The sequence below is a fragment of the Vanacampus margaritifer genome, chromosome 3 (assembly GCF_051991255.1).
Source record: "Vanacampus margaritifer isolate UIUO_Vmar chromosome 3, RoL_Vmar_1.0, whole genome shotgun sequence".
Lineage (NCBI taxonomy): Eukaryota > Metazoa > Chordata > Actinopteri > Syngnathiformes > Syngnathidae > Vanacampus > Vanacampus margaritifer.
The window spans coordinates 8,103,503-8,122,883 of record NC_135434.1 but is presented as its reverse complement, the minus strand read 5'-3'; the positions used below and the strand labels follow the sequence as shown (position 1 = coordinate 8,122,883).

General features: G+C 38.6%; 1 protein-coding gene across 1 annotated transcript; it reads left to right on the top strand.

The window, feature by feature from the left end:
* Positions 1-1,728: 1,728 nt before the first annotated feature.
* LOC144048423 (guanine nucleotide-binding protein G(q) subunit alpha) lies at positions 1,729-19,356 on the top strand. The gene is made up of 7 exons (XM_077560361.1): positions 1,729-2,668; positions 8,669-8,853; positions 13,820-13,974; positions 14,272-14,400; positions 14,989-15,118; positions 15,195-15,348; positions 17,205-19,356. Exons 1-7 carry the CDS (start codon positions 2,533-2,535, stop codon positions 17,393-17,395), a joined length of 1,080 nt encoding a protein of 359 aa, XP_077416487.1. The 5' UTR covers positions 1,729-2,532; the 3' UTR covers positions 17,396-19,356.
* The last annotated feature ends 25 nt before the right edge of the window (positions 19,357-19,381 follow it).

The following is a 19,381-nucleotide window of genomic DNA, read 5'->3' as shown; positions in this document are numbered from 1 at the left end:
GGAACAATACAATGAATAATACAAAAATGAACAATACAAATCACAAACAATGAATAATACAAATAAACATCAAAAACAATGAATAATACAAAGAAACATCAAAAACAATACAAATCAAAAACAATGAATAATACAAAGAAACATCAAAAACACAAAAAAATAAACAAAAAAAGGAATTGCAAACACAAATAAAGAATGAAAAATGAATAAAAAACAATGAATAATACAAATACAAAAAAATTATCGCAAACCAGTAAAAAACTAAACAAAAATTAAAACAATTAAAAATGGTAATCAGAAACACAAAATATGACACAAAACAAAAAAAAGTAAGCACAAATACAAAATATGAAACAAAAAAAACAAACACAAAAGGTAAGCGCGCAAACACAAAACCCTGAAACACATTAAAAAATTATGTAGCAGTGACGCTGACGGAAATTGTGTTTATGTGGGGGGAAGGCAGGGGGGTTTCGAGGAATGTGATTGGACGAAAGTACTGCCTACAAACAGCACAGTTTACATGAGCTTAAAATATATAGAAATAATAGCTATTACAGTTTCATAGTAGCGTTAGCCATTTAATTGAGTTAGGTAGTTGGAGAAAACGAGCATGACAGATGTATTAGAAAACATAAGATAGTACAGTTTTTATAGGGTGGCTGAACAGAGGAAGTCCAGTGTAGTAGTAAACCATACAGCTTCCCGAGCAATGTTCATTTTATGAGTGGGTTCGAGCCCCGCTTTTGGCAACCAAATGTTCTCTTTTTATTTACCTTGCCCAAACATTTTAAAACAAGTCTTAGTTTTACAAATTATATTTTGGTACAAATATTACATTCAAATAAAATAAATCATATTAAGTGCCAGAAAGAATTTTGCCAAAAACGAGGCTCGAACCCACTCGCAAAATGAACATCGGTCGGAGTGTCGTGTGCTATCCACTACACTGAACTTCCACTCTATAAATGCCATGCTATTTGAGGATTTCTAGTTCATTTGTGCTAGACAACCTTTGTTTTCTCCAACTATCTCACTAAATTAAACGCTAACGCTACTATAAAACTGTAATATCTATTATTTCTATATATTTTAAGCACATGTAAAATGTGTTTAACTGTGTAGGGAGGTACTTTCGTCCAATCACATTCCTCGGATCCCCCCTGCCCTCCCCTCACGTAAACACCACTTCCGTTAGCAAAATGTTCTGTTTGCGCGCTTACCTTTTTGTGCTTTTGATTTTTTTTTTGGGGGGGGGGGGTCATGTTTTGCGTTTATGTTTTTTAGATTTGTGTTTGTTTCATATTTTGTGTTTGCGTTTTTTGTTTTGTTTGCGATTACGTGTTCTTGTTTTGGTTGGTATTTTGTGTTTGCGGTTTTTGATTTGTGCTTGCGATTAGCTTTTCATTGTTTTCATTTTTGTGTTTTTTTTATTTGTGCTTACGATTCCTTTTATTTGTGTTTTTGTGTTTTTATTTGGGTTGTGTTTTTTGGTTTGCAGATGTGTTCACTTTTTTGTTTTTGCGTTTTGCACTTCAGGGCCACCGTATCTCCACAATGCAGGCTGCCTTGTTGGACCCTCCATTCACATTTTATGGAGCAGAGCGTCTATGGAAGGGGGGGGGGGGGGGGGTGGGCAGCCCAAATCAAACCCATGAGTGGCGCTTGTTGGTCGCACCACGCCCCCGGCCTCACCGCCCCTCCCTGGCTGTATGTGGAGGCCGACGTCACGGAACCACACAGCCGAGGAGGAGTGGACCATAGACGGCCCCTGTCATAAAAACACACGAAGACAACCGTGGAAGGGAAAGGAAGAAAAAAAAAGAAGGCGACTAGACTCCGCACGCCGTCGGTTTCACCCTCTTGTCGGAGCCATGGAGGCCGCCAGGCTTTGCAACGAGCTTTCGCCGACGATGTGGGGCGTTTGTGAGTGAGGACACAGTGTGATCGTATCCTTTTTTCTTTTTTTTTTTTGCCTAGCGGATTGGAAGTGAAAGTCCGCCATATTTTTGCCTTACCACGCCCGGAGAGTGGAGCCACCGGGAAAAAGAAGAAGAAAGGTAGAGAGGGGAAATAGAGGCACGGTGGTGGGTATGTCTGTTTGTGTCTCCCGGTGCCCACGCAGTTGAAGACGGGGGGATTTTTTTTTTTTTTTTTTTTACGGAAGGAGTGGCTCGGGTGGGGAAAGGTGGCGCGGATGGCGACGCTTAACGAGATCCCGCTCAGGATGTGTCGTAAACGGATCTGTTGACCACCCTGAGACGGCAGAGTAGATTACGCCAATTAAGATAGCACCCAAGTGGACTGCATTGTGAGGAAGAAGAGTTTGAGGCCGTGGTGGAGGTTGGGGAAGAAGCAGAAGAACAGGGTGCATTTCTCAAATATCTCGATTTTCCCCTCCTCCGGTAGCTCCGTCATTTGCAGGCCACTGCATGAGCGCCTTCCACGGCCTGCTCGCCGCCCTCGCACCGGCCTTCTTCGGGACGAAATCAGTGAGACCGTAGTGAATAAAAACAAGACAAGTGATAAAGGATGACCCTGGAATCCATCATGGCGTGTTGCCTCAGCGAGGAGGCGAAGGAAGCCCGGAGGATCAACGACGAGATCGAGAGGCAGCTCCGTCGGGACAAGAGGGACGCGCGGCGGGAGCTCAAACTGTTGCTGCTCGGTAAGCTGGAGGAAGTGTGGAGCCCCATGTGTAAACCTTTCTTTCTTTTTCTTTTTTCAATTTGAGCCATCTTGTACGTGTTGTGTGGGGCTTTATCAATGGGTGCCGCCACCTGTATCAAGTTGCGTGGGTGATTTTGGGAGTCCAGTGCACAGATTGACAGGTCCATGTAAATCCGTTTGAGCATTTATTCGATCTGCAGCGAAAGGGCCATGCACTCGTACACTTTGTTTTAAAAAGAAAATTGTTTACTAATTGACATCTGTGCGTACTAATTGGTTGTTGCTGGCAAAATTAGTAGTATTGTAAGCAGTTGTCAACTAGTGCACAGTTTTGCCTCACTATTACCATGTCCTACTTGTATGCCAAAGTTGTCTAATTTATGAGGACAAAGTTCGTTTTAGTACATGGACCTTAGTCTGAATAGCAAGGATATCATCGTCGTTTGACCTTAGGAAAATGACGAGACGATAGAGCGCTGTATGTGTAAAAATCAGACATATAAAAATAAACAGTTAAAACAGTAAAATACCATACAAAAAAATAGTTAACGCAATAAATCATTAAAACAATGATGAGTCAAAAGCCAAACCGTAAACATATATTTTAAGCTTTGTCCCCTCAGAACCTCCAGTCAGGCCTGGTCTGCTGACCTGAGACACCGTTTGCAGGTGCGTAGGGGTGGAGGTTCTCGGGAGAGCCAGCGGTAAGGTGGGGTGTGACCATCTAGAGATTTAAAAACAAATGAAAGAATCTTAAAATGTACATGGAGGGGGGCCAAGAATTTTGGACCAACTGGATTTACTTGTTTGAGGACTGGCTGTCTCCAAAATAAAGTGCATTACAGTAATCCATCTGAACTGTAACTTGGGCATGGATTACTCTCTCCAAGTTAAGTTTTTAATAAATATTTTTTAAATGGTTACTAGTAGGACTAGTAGTAGAATAAACACTACTAGCAAGAGTGTTGTTCTACTAGTGAGCTGAATTGCCATACTAGTGGGGACAAAGAGCATACTATTACTATTATACTAGAATACAATATATTGAATAAATGTTTAAAGGCTTTCTGGAATCAAACGGGGAGCCCAAATGAAACACTGAATAACTCATATGAATAACTGGAAGCGTTTAGTGGGAAATACTGTCAAACTACCGCAGCTACACGCATAGCTGACAACCTGCACGACTTGACTCTGAGTCGTCGTGGGTTTGGGTCAAAGTCTGCTTCTTTGGGTGAAAACACTCCGTGTAATGATTAGACTGTGTCACAAGTGGCAGTGTAAAGAGCAGAGGCGGGGACATTTTTACGTTGTATTTAGCGCCATTGTAGGGTTACGGTGAACCCGAGAGCATAAAATAATACCTCTTTGACTGCCAAAAACGTTAAATAACGTTTAGTAAAATCCTATGGAGGAGTGTCAAAGACGTTAAAAGACGTTTTTTTCAAAACAGAGGTGAAACTAACCATTTTCTATTGTTGATTACTGAAAAACGGAATAAGGTAGAAACAAACTTTTTTTTCTGATGAAAGATGATAGTCCAATCTTTCATTTGGTAGTATGTGTGTTTCCATAGTCCAAACACATACTTTTCCGTGGACCTTGAAAGATCAGTCAAAAATGCTTAAATCGGCTGGCACCCACGGCATCCCTTTTCTGAAAACGTCTGGCAGTCAAAGAGTTAATCACAGGCTCTGCTTTTGTGTGATTGACCGTTATTACTGGAGCGTTGATGTTGGGGTGGGGGGGGGGGGTCTTCTCCGCTCTCATCACATAGAGCTCATTGCTGCTTGGCATTTTACCGCATAACGTGGTACTACGCTAAAGACGTGCAACTCTATTCCAGACCTGCCTGGACTCTGTACAAACCATAAACGCTATCTTAAAAATCTGTCACTTCTGATACACCTGTGTAAACTATTGCGACACAATGACTTAAACATTCCTGTCTCTTTTAAATCCTACTGTGTTCTTTGCAATCCTGTAAAAGTTTTTTAGTCATACAGTTTTTTTTCCTTTTCAATGGAAACAACTCATACACTCACTATCCTATCTGGCTAATTGGATTATCAAGCAAAAAAGCCCATTTAGATGTGATGACCACGCTTTAGCTTTCTTTAGCGCGAGGTCTTCCAGAAGCTGGCAAAGGGAGACTGGTGTGAGAAAATTTCATAACTAAAACAGTATGCCATGTTTTAGTCTTCAAAGGGGACTTTAAAGAAGGCTACTCACCCCCAGTTAGTGCATGCTGATGAACCCGAGTTATTCTAAAGGCTGCAGAAGCCTCAACTGTAAAAACAAACATGTACTGTACAATTGTTAGACAAACACGGAAACATACATTTATGTAAAACATAGACTTATGCGTCATTAATTTGTTACCGTTGAATCTGCTCCTGAGAAAGGACTTAAATGTTTAGCTATAGATTCATTGAAGATTCTAAATTGTCTTCAGTTTTCATAAAAACATGGATGTTAGGTTCATTCATTATAATGCCGTTATTCTTTTTTTTTACAAAAACAAATGGTACAGTTGAACACTATAAACTATCATCAATGTTTTTTTTTAAGTTCAGTAAAGACTTGAAATCACATTGTGCATTTACAATTCAAAACGTGCACTTTAGCTTTATTGAAGATTCAAAAATTCTTCAGTGTCTCCTGAAACATGGATTTGGATTGTTTTTGTTGTTAATAATAGGTTAGGGTCATTCAAAGACTCCAAAATGTTTTTGTTTACAAGAACATGCACTGGACAGTAGGTCACCATTCCATGTTGATGAAAACACGCATGTTTCGGTTTATTAACTGGTGTGCTCCCAAAAACGTATAAATACATTCTATTTTAAATGTTTTAAGTGTCCGAAGATGTATTTTTATGTTTTTTTTTTTTTTTAATGCTAGAGCATACATACAACTGCAAAGAACGGTTGAGGAAATGGTAGTTATTACACAAACGGCCAGCAGGTGGCAGCACAGCAAAAGAGATCAACCAGGGCCATGTTGGAGAAAAAAAAAAAACTAATTTACTCACCATTCTAAATAGGTTTGTGAACAATGATAAAACTTAGCTATATTCTAATGCTAATTTCTGCAAAACCGAAACGTATAAATTTACTTTTTTTTTTTTTTCTGACGAAAGAAGAGACTCTTATCTTTCTTTTGGTAGGTTCCATGTTTTTATAGCAATAGAACACAACGTTCTTCGGGCCTTGCAAAATCAGTCAAAATCAAGTAAAACCGCCGGGAGTGAAGGGGATTGCTTCAACGCAAAATGGCTGGGAGTGAATGAGTTAATGTAGACTTTGTTGTATAATAACGCGTGTTGCGTTCATTGACGACTCAGAATTATCTTGAGGGTCATTAAAAAGAAACAGGTGGTCCGCGGTCATTCCAGGGTGTCGTCCGCATTTGTCCAGGATCGGCTCCACCCAGTTTCCCTGAAGACAAGAGTCTGTATACAAAAAAAAAAAAAAACAGACAGAAGGTGAACATCTGCACAGTGTCTCAGTAGCATTGCATCACACGTCTAATATGAAAGAAGACATTTGACTCTCTTGCTGCTTTACGGGAATGGCAGCGGCACAAGCATGGCGGTTGTCTCATTCTTTGAGCGACCTTTCAAAGATTTCACATGATTGTTTGTGTGAATGGCACCTAGCCTAGTGCTGCAATACGAGTCGTGGTGGGAGCATGCGGGTGACTCTGCATCGCATATTTTCAGCAATTGTGCATGGGTCTGGAACGACATAATTGTGATGAGGGTTTACTGTAAATTGTAAACGAAGCTATGGACGATTTCCAAACATCCGGACATTTGTCATATGGCGAAAACAAACGGCTTATTGTATTGCTTTTGCCTGTGACTAACGTACAAACCAGGTGGAGGTGTTCTAGTAGTCAAATGACATTTCATCAGATTTTGAAATCAAAATAATCCTCAAATCGAATGACAACGATCCAAAGTCTAATGCTTTTCAATGAGCGGAGAGCTTCCTTTCACCAAGTCCTTCCACCATTTTGGCTTGTGACGTAAAGCTTTCCTCTTGTTTGAATTCAAATTTGACTTTCTATTTATTTTTTTATTTTTATTTTTTCTGGAGAGCTCAGTATTGTTCATTCGGTAATTTTACCGATTTGACATGTCATCATCAATGCGCTCTCTTCTTTTTTTTTTTTTTTGTATGTGTGTATTCATTAGTTCACCTAAAACCTATTAAAAAAAATCCCATATCGTTCACCTAAACCGAACACTTCCAGCCAGAGTCGCGAGGCCGTCAGGAGACCCGAGGAAGGACCAAAGAAAGGAAAAGAAAGTGACTTTCTATTCTTGGGTTAGCTACTGAAAGGCATTAACTATTGCGCAACACCACTTGGTGGGGGGGTCTTCAACGACTGGTCTTTGTCCTTGAGGAGAATGTGATGGTTAATTATAGGTGTACTGTACGTGTAAAGCAGGTGGAGACAACTCTGGCCAACCTACTATTTTTCACATAGTGACTCGACAGCCATTTCAAATGAATAAATAATGCGTAACAAGCTCCCGTGTATCTCATAGGAAGATTTTCATGCCGTTTCATCTTTACGCTTAATGTCTACTTTAAGGCGTATGGTTGAATGTTTGTTTCCAGGCTCCAAAATTGCCTTCCTATCCGTTGTTGCAGAAGCTAATCTGGCCAAAATAGTCCAAATTATACAGTGCACAGTAACGTCCTCGACTGTAATGGCGGAATGCGTTGCACTGTCTTGGCTGTAGATTTTACAAAAACAAAAAAACACACATTCACATTCTCTCGCTTGTCGCTGCCAAAACCATTGAAGAGTTGGCGGTGGGGTCGAGTCAGTCTGTTCTGTTGGCCTGCCAACATTCTCAATGAACCAGAGAGAACACCCCCTCCCCCCCTCCCAAACTGTTCACACCCAAATAGCTGCTGTCGGCGCTTGGAGACGAGCAGCCAGCGCCACAGTATGGACCAAAGGATTCTTTCGGAGTTGCCTCATAATCAATCAGTGGTTAGATAGTAGAAGATAGTACTTATTTTATTTATTTTTTTACAATTGCTGCTGTCTCTAAATGATGCAAAAGTTACTCTTGTAATCATATTAATTAATATGTGTGCCTAAAAAATCGATTCTCATTTAGTGTGATTCAGAACCGATTTTATTTAAATTATTTGATACTGTCTTGCCTTAGTCTGTGTGTGCCTTTATTGAGAGTGCTGTTCGTGGCCACTGAGGGGCAGTGTGGTTCCACGCGGTCTAATACACTGTTAAGTTGTAGCCACATTAGAGAGTAGTCACGATCAAGTTATTCCAATAAAAGTTGTTTTGTTTTTTTGCAGCGTGGAGCTGTTTTTTTGAGTGATAAAAGCGCCGCGAGTAGCGTGCTAATTAGCATTAGCGAGTCAGACTGGATTAGATCATTACCATTCCTTGACCATCTATAAATTGAAGCAAAAATCATTGTCAATCAAATCATTCTGAATCAAAAATTGTTCTTAATCAATTCTGAATCGAATCGCACACCCAAAAGAATCGGAATCGAATCGTGAGACATTCAAAGATTCCCACCCCTAATTGGCATCTAGTTAGTCAGTAGCATGCTGGCTTTAATAACACATTAGCATGCTAAAAGCGTGTGCGTATCATTACAATTCAAAAGGGACGATGGTACTATCTTAATGTTCACATCTGCCAATTTTTTTTTTTTAATCAGTACCCGTCCAACCTGTAGTCTTATCGCCAGCGTGGAGCCGTTCTTTTGAGTGATAAACATTAGCATTAGCAAGTCAGACTGGAGTAGATCATTACAATTCCTTGCACATCTATAGATTGAAGCAAAAATCATTGCCAATCCGATCATTTTGTATCGAAAATCGTTCTTAATCGAAAATCGATTCTGAATCGAATCGCAGACCCCAAAAAAACGGAATCGAATCGTGAGACATTCAAAGATTCCCACCCCTATTAATTACTATGAATGACTTTTTCCTTTCAGGCACAGGCGAGAGCGGTAAGAGCACGTTCATCAAGCAGATGAGGATCATCCACGGCGCCGGCTACTCTGACGAGGACAAGCGAGGCTTCACCAAGCTGGTGTACCAAAACATCTTCACCGCCATGCAGTCCATGATCAGGGCCATGGAGACACTCAAGATCCCCTACAAATATGAGCACAATAAGGTAAAAGCTACATAATAAAAGAGCAAAAATGTGTAGGAGAAGCAGAGGAAGCGTGTTTGTGTATTTTTAGTGTTGTCTATCTTACTCAGAGCAGCCATCCAATCATCACTTCCTGCCCTTTTTTTGACACTTCCTGTGTTCTTGCAGCGCTGCATTTCACGCCATCTGTAGATAAACTGGAGCCATTTGTCCTCTATCTACACATAACCTTTCAGGGTATCAATTTCTTTTACCGCATTTCCTCCCCAAGCCCCATATCTCCGCTGTAGTATCGCGGTTCATCATTTGTACTGGCGCTGTCACTATCAAATTATATACTTAACCAATTATTGTTGTTCATTTGGTATTGTTGGATCAGAAGTTTAGGGGGGTGCGGACCGTTTTGGTGCCAGAGCACTTCCGATGAGGGAGCATTGATCAGGGTCGTGGTTCACTTTTTACCTCTCAAAAATGTGCACACAAACACAATAGGAGTTTAAATTAGTGATAGACCGATATGTTTTTTTTTTTCAAGTCCGATACCAATAACCGATTATTAGTCGTCGAGGAGACCGAAAATTTATTTGCAATAACAGAGAAAATTTTAGTGTCAAATTGTTGAAAAATTACTTTTTCTTTTAATTTTAGACTTATAAAGAATTGACAGTTTTGTTAAATTGCAGGAAGCTTCCAGGGTTGTCAGAATGTTTAAAAACTAAGCAAGAAAATAGTTCCCTAAAGTTCTTTATTGTAAATATTTTTCCAAAATTTCAACATAAAGTGTAGGGAGTTCCTAGTGTCAGCATTTTTTATATTTTTTTTATAAAGTGGATTTTTTTTTTTTTAAATCCATGAAATGAAAAGTTCCCTGGGCCTGAATCTCACCGAGCAACAAATGCATGTGAATATAGCAAAAAAAAAAAAAAAAACTGTAAAAACAGTTTGTGTGAACGTCGTACAAATCCCGAGTTCGCAAGAATTCACCGCTCGGTGAAATACCAGCTTTATCAGCCTTCAGATTCGGAAAAAGGCAGATGCCGATATTTGTCAAAATGCCAAATATGGGCATCCGTAGTTTAAATGATAATTGGCATTTGGGATGTGCCAAAAAAATCGATTCTCCTAAGAATCGCGCTTCTCATTTAGTACGATTCAAAATCGATTTTAAATGCCCCCAAATCAATTTTATTTCAATTATTTTATACTGTCTTCCCTTTGTTTGTGTGTGCCTTTTATTGGGAGCGCTGTTCATGTTGTACCCGATTTGGCCACTTAGGGGCAGTGTGGTTCCACATGGTCTGATACACTGTTAAGTTGTAGCCACGTTAGAGAGTAGAAGGAAAAAGTCACGATCAAGTTATTCCAATAAAATTTGTTTATTTTTTTTCAGCGTGGAGCTGTTTTTTTGAGTGATAAAAGTGTAGCGAGTAGCGTGCTAATTAGCATTAGCGAGTCAGACTGGAGTAGATCATTACCATTCCTTGAACATCTATAAATTGAAGCAAAAATCATTGTCAATCAAATCATTCTGAATCAAAAATGGTTCTTAATCAATTCTGAATCGAATCGCACACCCCAAAAAAATCGGAATTCAATCGTGAGACATTCAAAGATTCCCACCCCTAATTGGCATCTCGTTAGTCAGTAGTATGCTGGCTTTAATAACACATTAGCATGCTAAAAGCGTGTGTGTCTCATTACAATTCAAAAGGGACCACGGATTGACTTAAGGGTTACAAAAATGGGTTCAAGCGTATGGATTTTAAAAAATTTTAAATGGCACTTTCAAGTTGCACACACATTTCGGGAATTCTCAGCTCCGAGTCCATTTTTTTTTAAAATCGGTACCCGTCCAACCTGTAGTCTTATCTCCAACTCAGTAAGTCAGTTTTGCTGAACTTTTGAAAGGCTGGGAAGTGCCGGTAGCACACGCACGGGGTTACATTGTTCCGAGCTTCAAGTTCAGACTTTTAGTGTGAATTGTTCACACCCTAAGGTGTGTCTCTCACTTCCTGGCCGCCGTCCTCAAAAGGACCTGTGCCAGTTGTGGTGATTAGACCGCAGTCACCTGTGTCAGAATTTGTGATTTCAATTCAAGTGGAGAAACAAAGACACTATGTTTTCTTAAAAACAAAACAATGCATTTAAGTCGGCTGTCCGGTCTTTCCTGTTGACTTTCTCAAGATTTGGCAGATGGTCTTTTTCATTATGTTGAATAGCTAGTCAATCAATCAGTCAATTTCATTCATTTTTAAAAGAAAAAAGACGATAAAAAGCAATATTCAAATTCAAAGTAAAGCAAAAGTCTGACAATTAACTCATTCACTGCCATTGACGGCTCTAGACGTCAAAAATTCATTTGAACTATTTCTATTAGTTTAAATTTTTTTGCCACTTTTGTTAACAAGAGTATGAAAACCTAGTGTTTTTTATATTGTATTAGAACAGATATAAAATTTGTGATTAATCGTGAGTTAACTGGTGAAGTCATGCGATTAATTACGATTAAAAATAGTACTCGCCTGACACCCCTAATTTTTAAAAATCTTTTCTTAAAAAAAAAAAAAGATTATGTAAAAAATGGGGGCATCAGGCGATTAAAATTTGTAGTCGTAATTATTCACTAGTTAACTCACAATTAATCACAAATTTTATATCTGTTCTAAAACCCCCAAAAAATCTAGGTTTTCATACTCTTGTTGACAAAAATGGGTGAAAAAACTAAACTAATCTAGAAATAGTTCAAATGAATTGTTGACGTCTAAAGCCGTCAATGGCAGTGAATGAGTTAAATGGCATTAGTGCTTACTTGGAAGGCTAAATGTAAAATAAAAGTCTTTAAGGCTATAGTGAGTTGTTTTTTTAATTCTTACATTTAATATTCTTTTATGAAGACTCTTAAGTGAAATAAATGTCAAATGTTCAATTTACACCAGAATAATTGAGTTGAAATCATTTGCTGACTGAAATTTCCATTAGCGCCCCTGCACTCCACAGGAAGTGGAGACGAGTCCTGCATTTCTGCCCACCCTCAGTGACCGGAAGCTTTTATGGAGATTGGAAGCGCTGATCAATTATTTAGCAAAGCTGTTGCATCAACGTCCGGTCCGCTCATGCCCCACCTTGTTGGCTGAGGGGCTTCATCTTTTAACTCATTCACTGCCATTGACGGCTATAGACGTCAAAAGTTCATTTGAAGTTTCACATTTGTTTCCACTTTTAGAGTATAGAACCTAGAACGTTTTTTATATTTAGAATAGATAAAAAATTTGTGATTAATCATGAGTTAACTAGTAAAGTAATGCGATTAATTAGGAAAAATTTGAATCGCCTGACTCCCCTAATTTTTAAGTCCTTTTTTTTTAAAGTAATTATTTATTTTTATTTTTAATAATCTTTTTTTTTTTTTAAGAAAAGATTATTAAAACTAAATTTTTTTTAATCATAATTAATCGCATGACTTCACTAGTTAACACATTTTATTTCTGTTCTAAATGTACAATAATTTTTTTCTAGGTTTTCTTACTCATGTTAACAAAAGTGGGAATTTTTTTTTTAAAAATAATAGAAATTGTTCAAATGAATTTTTTATGTCAATGCCAGTGAGCGAGTTAAGAATGTTTACTTTATACATGCTAAAGTGCGGTCAGGTAACCAGTCTCAGGTGCTGGTTAAAGTAGTAGTATTATTGAGCTTTTTAAATTTTTATTTATTTATTTATTTATTTTATTTTTTTGTTAAAAGCAATGCAATAACTTGCCTAAACATCACTTTGATAATTCACTGGCTTGGAATAAAGGAATCAAACCTTCTGATATTGCCATAGTTGTTCCTCATCACCTAGTCATCATTTTTGGGACCATTTATGTAAGATTTGATGTACGGGTAAATGAAGTCATCAACTTGGTCACGGAACAAATTAAACTAAACTAAGTCAGGGTCCCACTGTAAGAAATAATTGTATTATTGTAGCATATCAACTTTATCATGTGCTTTTGAATCCCCACGCTGCCCCCCATGTTGAAAACGAGAGCAACAATGTAGCACTGTGACGCTTGACAGCGACTCCATTGAGCGCGAGCCGTTAACTTGTTAACCGCCGCGCTCCGATAAGTGCAGCGGGCCTCCAATGGGAAGTGCTGCGCTTCTTCTGACAAAGGACTTTTTGTGACGCCGCCAGCGGAAGTGAAAGTGGCACTTTGCTCTACTGACGTTGGCTCGCTCCTTTTTTTCTAGTAGGTCCATTTTGACTTGGTGAGGAAATGATAGTTATGTATTTGTGGGGCGAATTGCATGCATAAAAGGTTATGTAAAATTACAAATGCATTTATTGCTTCCTTGTCGTGTGTTGAGCTTTCCCAGAGGAAGTCGGACGTCTGGTGTCGTTTTACCTCCTAAGAACTGGCGACTTCACATTTTTTGTTGTCCAGAGCTCTACAAGGGCCCAGTGTCCACTTATGAGGACATTATACTGCCTTTTAGTGGTGGAAGAAGAGTAAAGCACATTAAAGGTTAGATTCAAAATGGCTGCCAACACACCACTCCTGACCTAAACATCGACCATGTAAGAAATTCAATATAATGAAATGGATGACTTAATTCTTGTAAAATGTTTTTTTTTTTAAACAAAACTCTATTATACCTTTTTATTAAAAAAATAAAATAAAATCACGTCTTTTTTTTATGCTGTATTTTTCTTTCAGTCTTGTAACCTCATTTTGCACTCCATGCAATTATGCCGATTTGTCCTAATGGCACACAAATGAGGTGTCACATTTATCAGGAAAATCACATTACAAAAACAGCAACTGGGCCGGCCCAAACTTTGCCCTTAATTGGCTGCATGGGATTTTGGGATTCAGATATTTGGTCCATGTCAAGCCTCGGGGTGTGAAGACTCAATATAGAATCGTTCATAATTAGCATAAGTAATAATACGACTGATGATGTGACTTGATTTATTTTTTTTATTTTTTTTCGCCCGCAGGCGAACGCCAACGTGGTGAGAGAGGTGGACGTGGAGAAGGTCATCATGTTTGTGAATCCTTACGTAGACGCTATCAAGAGCTTGTGGAACGACCCGGGCATCCAGGAGAGTTACGACAGGAGGAGGGAATACCAGCTGTCCGACTCAACCAAATAGTGAGTGATGAACGATTTGGACATTTTTATGTTTATGTGCCGGTCCGGAAAAACAGCAAAAATTAAAAACTATTACAAAATTTGGAGATGTGCGCTTTTTTTTTTTGTCAGGGTTGTTTCATTGTTGCAAAAGGTTGCTAAGACGTTCTCCAGACATTCACAAACAGTTTTAACAATCACAAACAGTTTTTCTTGACTTAAAGGAATTTTGAATGTTCAAAATTTGATAGCACATTTATTCATGGGTATGCTCTTTATGCTGAACTGAGGTCCATTTTCACACTTTTGTGTTCACAGTTACCTAAACGCTTTGGACAGGATCGCCGAAAGCTCCTACTTGCCCACTCAGCAGGATGTGCTGAGGGTTCGCGTCCCCACAACGGGCATCATTGAGTACCCCTTTGACCTGCAGAGTGTCATATTTAGGTACCTTGTCTTACAGTATAAGTGCCCACATCAGAAGTTTTTCAAGTTAACTCATTCACTCCCAGCCTTTTTTACTGAAGCAACCCCCTTCGCTCCCGGCTGTTTTACTGGATTTTGACTGATTTTGCAAGGCCCACAGAATATTGTGTTCTATTGCTATAAAAACATGGAACCTACCAAAAGAAAGATTAGAGTCTCTTCTTTTGTGTGTTTATATCTTCTATCGTTTTGCAGCAATTAGCATTAGAATATGAGCTTGTTGCAACATGGCCCTTGTTGATCTCTAATACTCTGCTGCCACCTGCTGGCCGTTTTTGTAATAAATACCATTGTTTTAAGTGACCTCTTCAGGTCAGAGGCTGCATCAAAGCTCTAGCATAAAAAAACTTATAAATATGTTTTTTTGGGACTGAAAGACAAACTATTAAAAAATGCATATTTATACCTTTTTGGGTTTGAATTGGTTAATAGCCAATGCTTGGTCAATCTTTCTTTATTTTTTATTGTTTTTTGTTGTCTTATTTTCTGATGCGAAATTTGAGGTACAAGCGAACCTAACAAGTGCAATCAATGGCTACCTATTGGCAGGATGGTGGACGTGGGCGGTCAGCGGTCCGAGAGGAGGAAGTGGATCCACTGTTTCGAGAACGTCACGTCCATCATGTTCCTTGTGGCGCTCAGCGAGTACGACCAAGTTCTGGTGGAGTCCGACAACGAAGTAAGCGGCCTTTCAGCGACGTCGACATGGCCGCCATTTTGTGTCGTCCGACCTCATACAAGTGCATCCTTTTCAGAACCGCATGGAGGAGAGCAAAGCGCTCTTTAGGACAATCATCACGTACCCGTGGTTCCAGAACTCCTCCGTCATCCTGTTCCTCAATAAGAAGGACCTGCTGGAGGAGAAAATCATGTACTCTCATCTGGTCGACTACTTCCCGGAGTACGACGGTGAGTAACACCGGCGACAAATACGTAGACTGCGGAACCTATGCCTCCATTTTGTTTCACATAGCGAGACTTCAAAATAGGGATGTAATAATATCCAAACGGCACAATACTATATTATCACGATAAAAATATTATCTGTATTAAAAACTCAGGATATTAATAAAAAAAAACCTCACAATATTCTGTTTTTGTACATAACAGGAGTGACCATTAAATAGGCTTGACCAGTCATTTTATTTCTCATCTTGTCTATACAATGTTGATTAACTGTAGTTAATATTATACATATAGTTAAAATAGTACAGCTAACCTTAACCTCACTGCACATAAAGGACTAAGGCTGGCAAAAAAAAAGTTGACCAAGTTGGTTGGGTCGACCACAAAAATTGGTCGAAGCTATTTTAATAAGAGGAGGCCCGGAACCAATGTTTCGTGTTTCCGGAAGGACACTTATTGCTGACGGACTCTGACCGGCATTCACCACTACTAAGATGCTTCTTAGGGTTTGTTAGTGGTCTCTTTAGACTGAAAAGGGAGAAAATTTGCATCGCTACATGTCTTATGTTTGTAACAAAACAATCTGCGTCAAAATCGCTAAATAAATAAAAAAGAGCGAATGAATTTATTGGCGCCAGACACACGTAAGATCACGGCCCTACATGCGAGACAAGCAAATACGTCAGGCTTAGTAAACGTACGATGAAGATAAAGCGCTATTTATGTGCATTAATATTTTGATCTAATTGGATTTTTTATATGTTGGACTATGAAGTGATTTTCAGGCAAAGTTCAATAAGTAAGTGATTCGAGTTTATTCGGGGCTAATGCTAATCGCGATTGTCAATCGTTTAGCATAGGCTAATTTTCGTTGCCGTTTGTGTAACATGCGCATATGTGTGCAGAAGATAAGGAACAATTAGTATTTATATCCACTAAATTCAACTCACGTTCAACCTTAGTGGACTTAAAAAAAAAAAAAGTTTTTATAAAAAAAAAAAAATGGGGGGACTAAATTTTTTAAAAACTCGTTAGTGACAGCACTAAAGGACCTACAATCACTAATAACACTTAACATTGAGGCCCTTGTGAAAAGTCAATTTGTGAGGAACTTAAATCTGTTATGTTCCCCTTCATCTGGCCATTAGCGCGAGTCTTAAAACATAGTTGGCCAAAACATGCCTAATTTAAAAATTCAACTGCACTAATAAACTAACCACCAGAGGGTGCTGGAACCGCACTAATGGAAATCAACCTGGCCTTTTTAACAGATGTGCTGCTTTTAATATCGTCATATTGCCTACTTAAAAATACTGTCGGGCCAAAATAATTTTAATTAACTCTTTCACTGCCGTTGGCGGCTATAAACGTCAAAAATTCATTTGAACAATTTCTATTAGTTAAACTTTTTTTTTTTTTCACTTTTGTTAACAATAGTATGGAAACGTAGAATTTTTTTATGATACATTTAGAACAGATATGAAATTTGTGATTAATCGGGAGTTAACTAATCTAAAAAAAAATATTAATTCACTGCCATTTTAACTCTTTCTATTAGTTAAAAAAAAAAATCCCACTTTTGTTTAACAATTTCTAATAGTTTAACTTTTTTTTCCCACTTTTGTTAACAAGAGTATGAATACCTAGAATTTATTTATTGTACATTTTGAACGGATATAACTGTTTTATGATTAATCGTGAGTTAACTAGTGAAGTCATGCGGTTAATTACAATAAAAAAATGTAATCGCTTCTTGCCCCTAATTTTCTATGGCAGTGAATGAGTTAATAGCCCTAGCAGGTACTGTACCTCACACTGCATTCTATATTGGTACCTTTCACACTTTTTGCTCCATCCAGGTCCCCAGAGGGACCCCCAGGCGGGCCGCGAGTTCATCCTGAAGATGTTCGTGGACCTCAACCCCGACAGCGACAAGATCATCTACTCTCATTTCACCTGCGCCACCGACACGGAGAACATCCGCTTCGTGTTTGCCGCCGTCAAGGACACCATCCTGCAGCTCAACCTGAAGGAATACAACCTGGTGTAACACATCCGGACCGGCTCCATCTGTCAAGAGATGCATCACACTCACAAAATCCAAATCAGATGTTTGCATCCAATACTAATTTATTTGCCGGGTGTTGGTAGTCAGGAGGCAAGCGAATTCATTGAAATGTTATCTTGCTATTTAATTTAGGATTTATAGAAAAAAAGGAGAATAAAAGGTTTGCATTCCTCTTTTTTTTTAAGTCTCTTTTGACTGACTCATAATAATAATAATAATAATAATAAAAAAGGCAAAAACTGTGATTTTAAAAGTATTTGATTTAATATGGATGTGAATCCTGATCATGTCGGTACCGTCCCTCACCTTGTTGACCCGAAATGCATACTGAACTATACCTGCCCGTTAACATTGAGCATTTGTGGACGCCATTTTGCACTAATATGGTCATTTTTTTTGGTGACCAAACAACAATTTAACACAAATATCAGTGAATTATCAACACTTAAACGAAAATACAGTATTACTCAATAATCTTTTTTTTTTTTCCGTTTGTATAGCAAATCAATGCACCAGAACGGTAACATTTTATAGCATTGTGACTTGAGTAATTTTGACACAATCCTTCCAAGATGGAAAATAGTTTGTGTGTTTGCGGTGTAAAAAAAAAAGACGCCTTCTCACTGTTTGTTTTTTTCTTTTATTCACAAGAAAATTCACTAGTCATGCGATAACATGGAAAGCCGAGTGTATGGATAGCCGTTGTAGTATTTATTCCATATGCTTGATATCCAACTTACGGTACGAGTGTGCCCTTTTGTCTAGTAAGACGGACGGACATAATACAACTAGCAGACTAACATATTTCCACTATTAGTACCACTTTTGGCCTACTAGTGTGAAATTAAACTAGCAAGCTACTGTGCTGTACTAGTAACACTACTTGGCTTCACTAGTCGACATGCCACGCACTAGTAGCCTCCTGGAACCAACTAGTAGCACCAAAATGCCCTTAAGTAGTTTCGCATAGTAACATTTAGTTGTCCTACTGTGCTGAAATGTCACACAAATGAGTAGTGGATAAAGCTTTACTGCTAGTAAGACCGAGTTCTACTAGTGCACTGAATTGTCTCTCTAGTGTGGACAAAGCATACTAGTACAAGGGCCTTCAGATGGATATCAATCATAATGGGGAAAAAATTATACCAGCGCAGATTTGGTTACGTATGCATTTTGGGTATAGCTTCCCCGCCACCTACTTCCGGGTAAGGTGTTCAAAAAAACGTTAGGAGTTACGTGACGTTAGATGAAAATGGTTGTTTCAACTGTGCCACATTAACACGTTTGTGTTCTTTTTTTTTTTGTGTGTGTTTGTCGTCCGATGCCAAAAGCAACCAATTCCACACAAACAGGCGCCATTTTGGAGCTAAATGTGCGTTTGGCCACAAGCCCCGCCCTCCCATCGCTTGGCATTTTTTAGGATTGCCCAATCACAGCCCAGCTGTCTTGACTGTTGCTAGGTTGAAAGAGGGCAAAGTGTTATAAACGTTTGTACCAAAGTTTACGATTGGCCATTTCCCTTAAGTCACTTTGGAGTATTTTTTTTTTTTTTTTTGGTTTGTTCCCAAGAACACAAGCCTGTAATTTACATGTATTGAGGCATAGTGCAATTATGAATGCTATAATCATTGTACATACATCTCTCTATATATATGGCAGCATCTTTGTTGGCTTTGTAATCATGACTTTATTTGTTTGTTTGTTTTGGCAGATTGAATGTTGGTATTGGAAAAAATATGTATCTATGTAATTGTATTGTACGTCTAATGGCTAAATCTTTTTTGACTTTTTTTTCCTGAAAGAAAATGTGTTATTTACATGTTTTTTTTGTTGTTGTTTCCTTTTATAAGAGGAGAATGTACATTTTGTGTTTTTCGGCCATTTTATTTCTCAGCAAAGAAACATTGTTCAGCTTCAGAAGTACATAAAGAGGAATATGATGACGTGTTGCCATGTCATGTGTTTTGT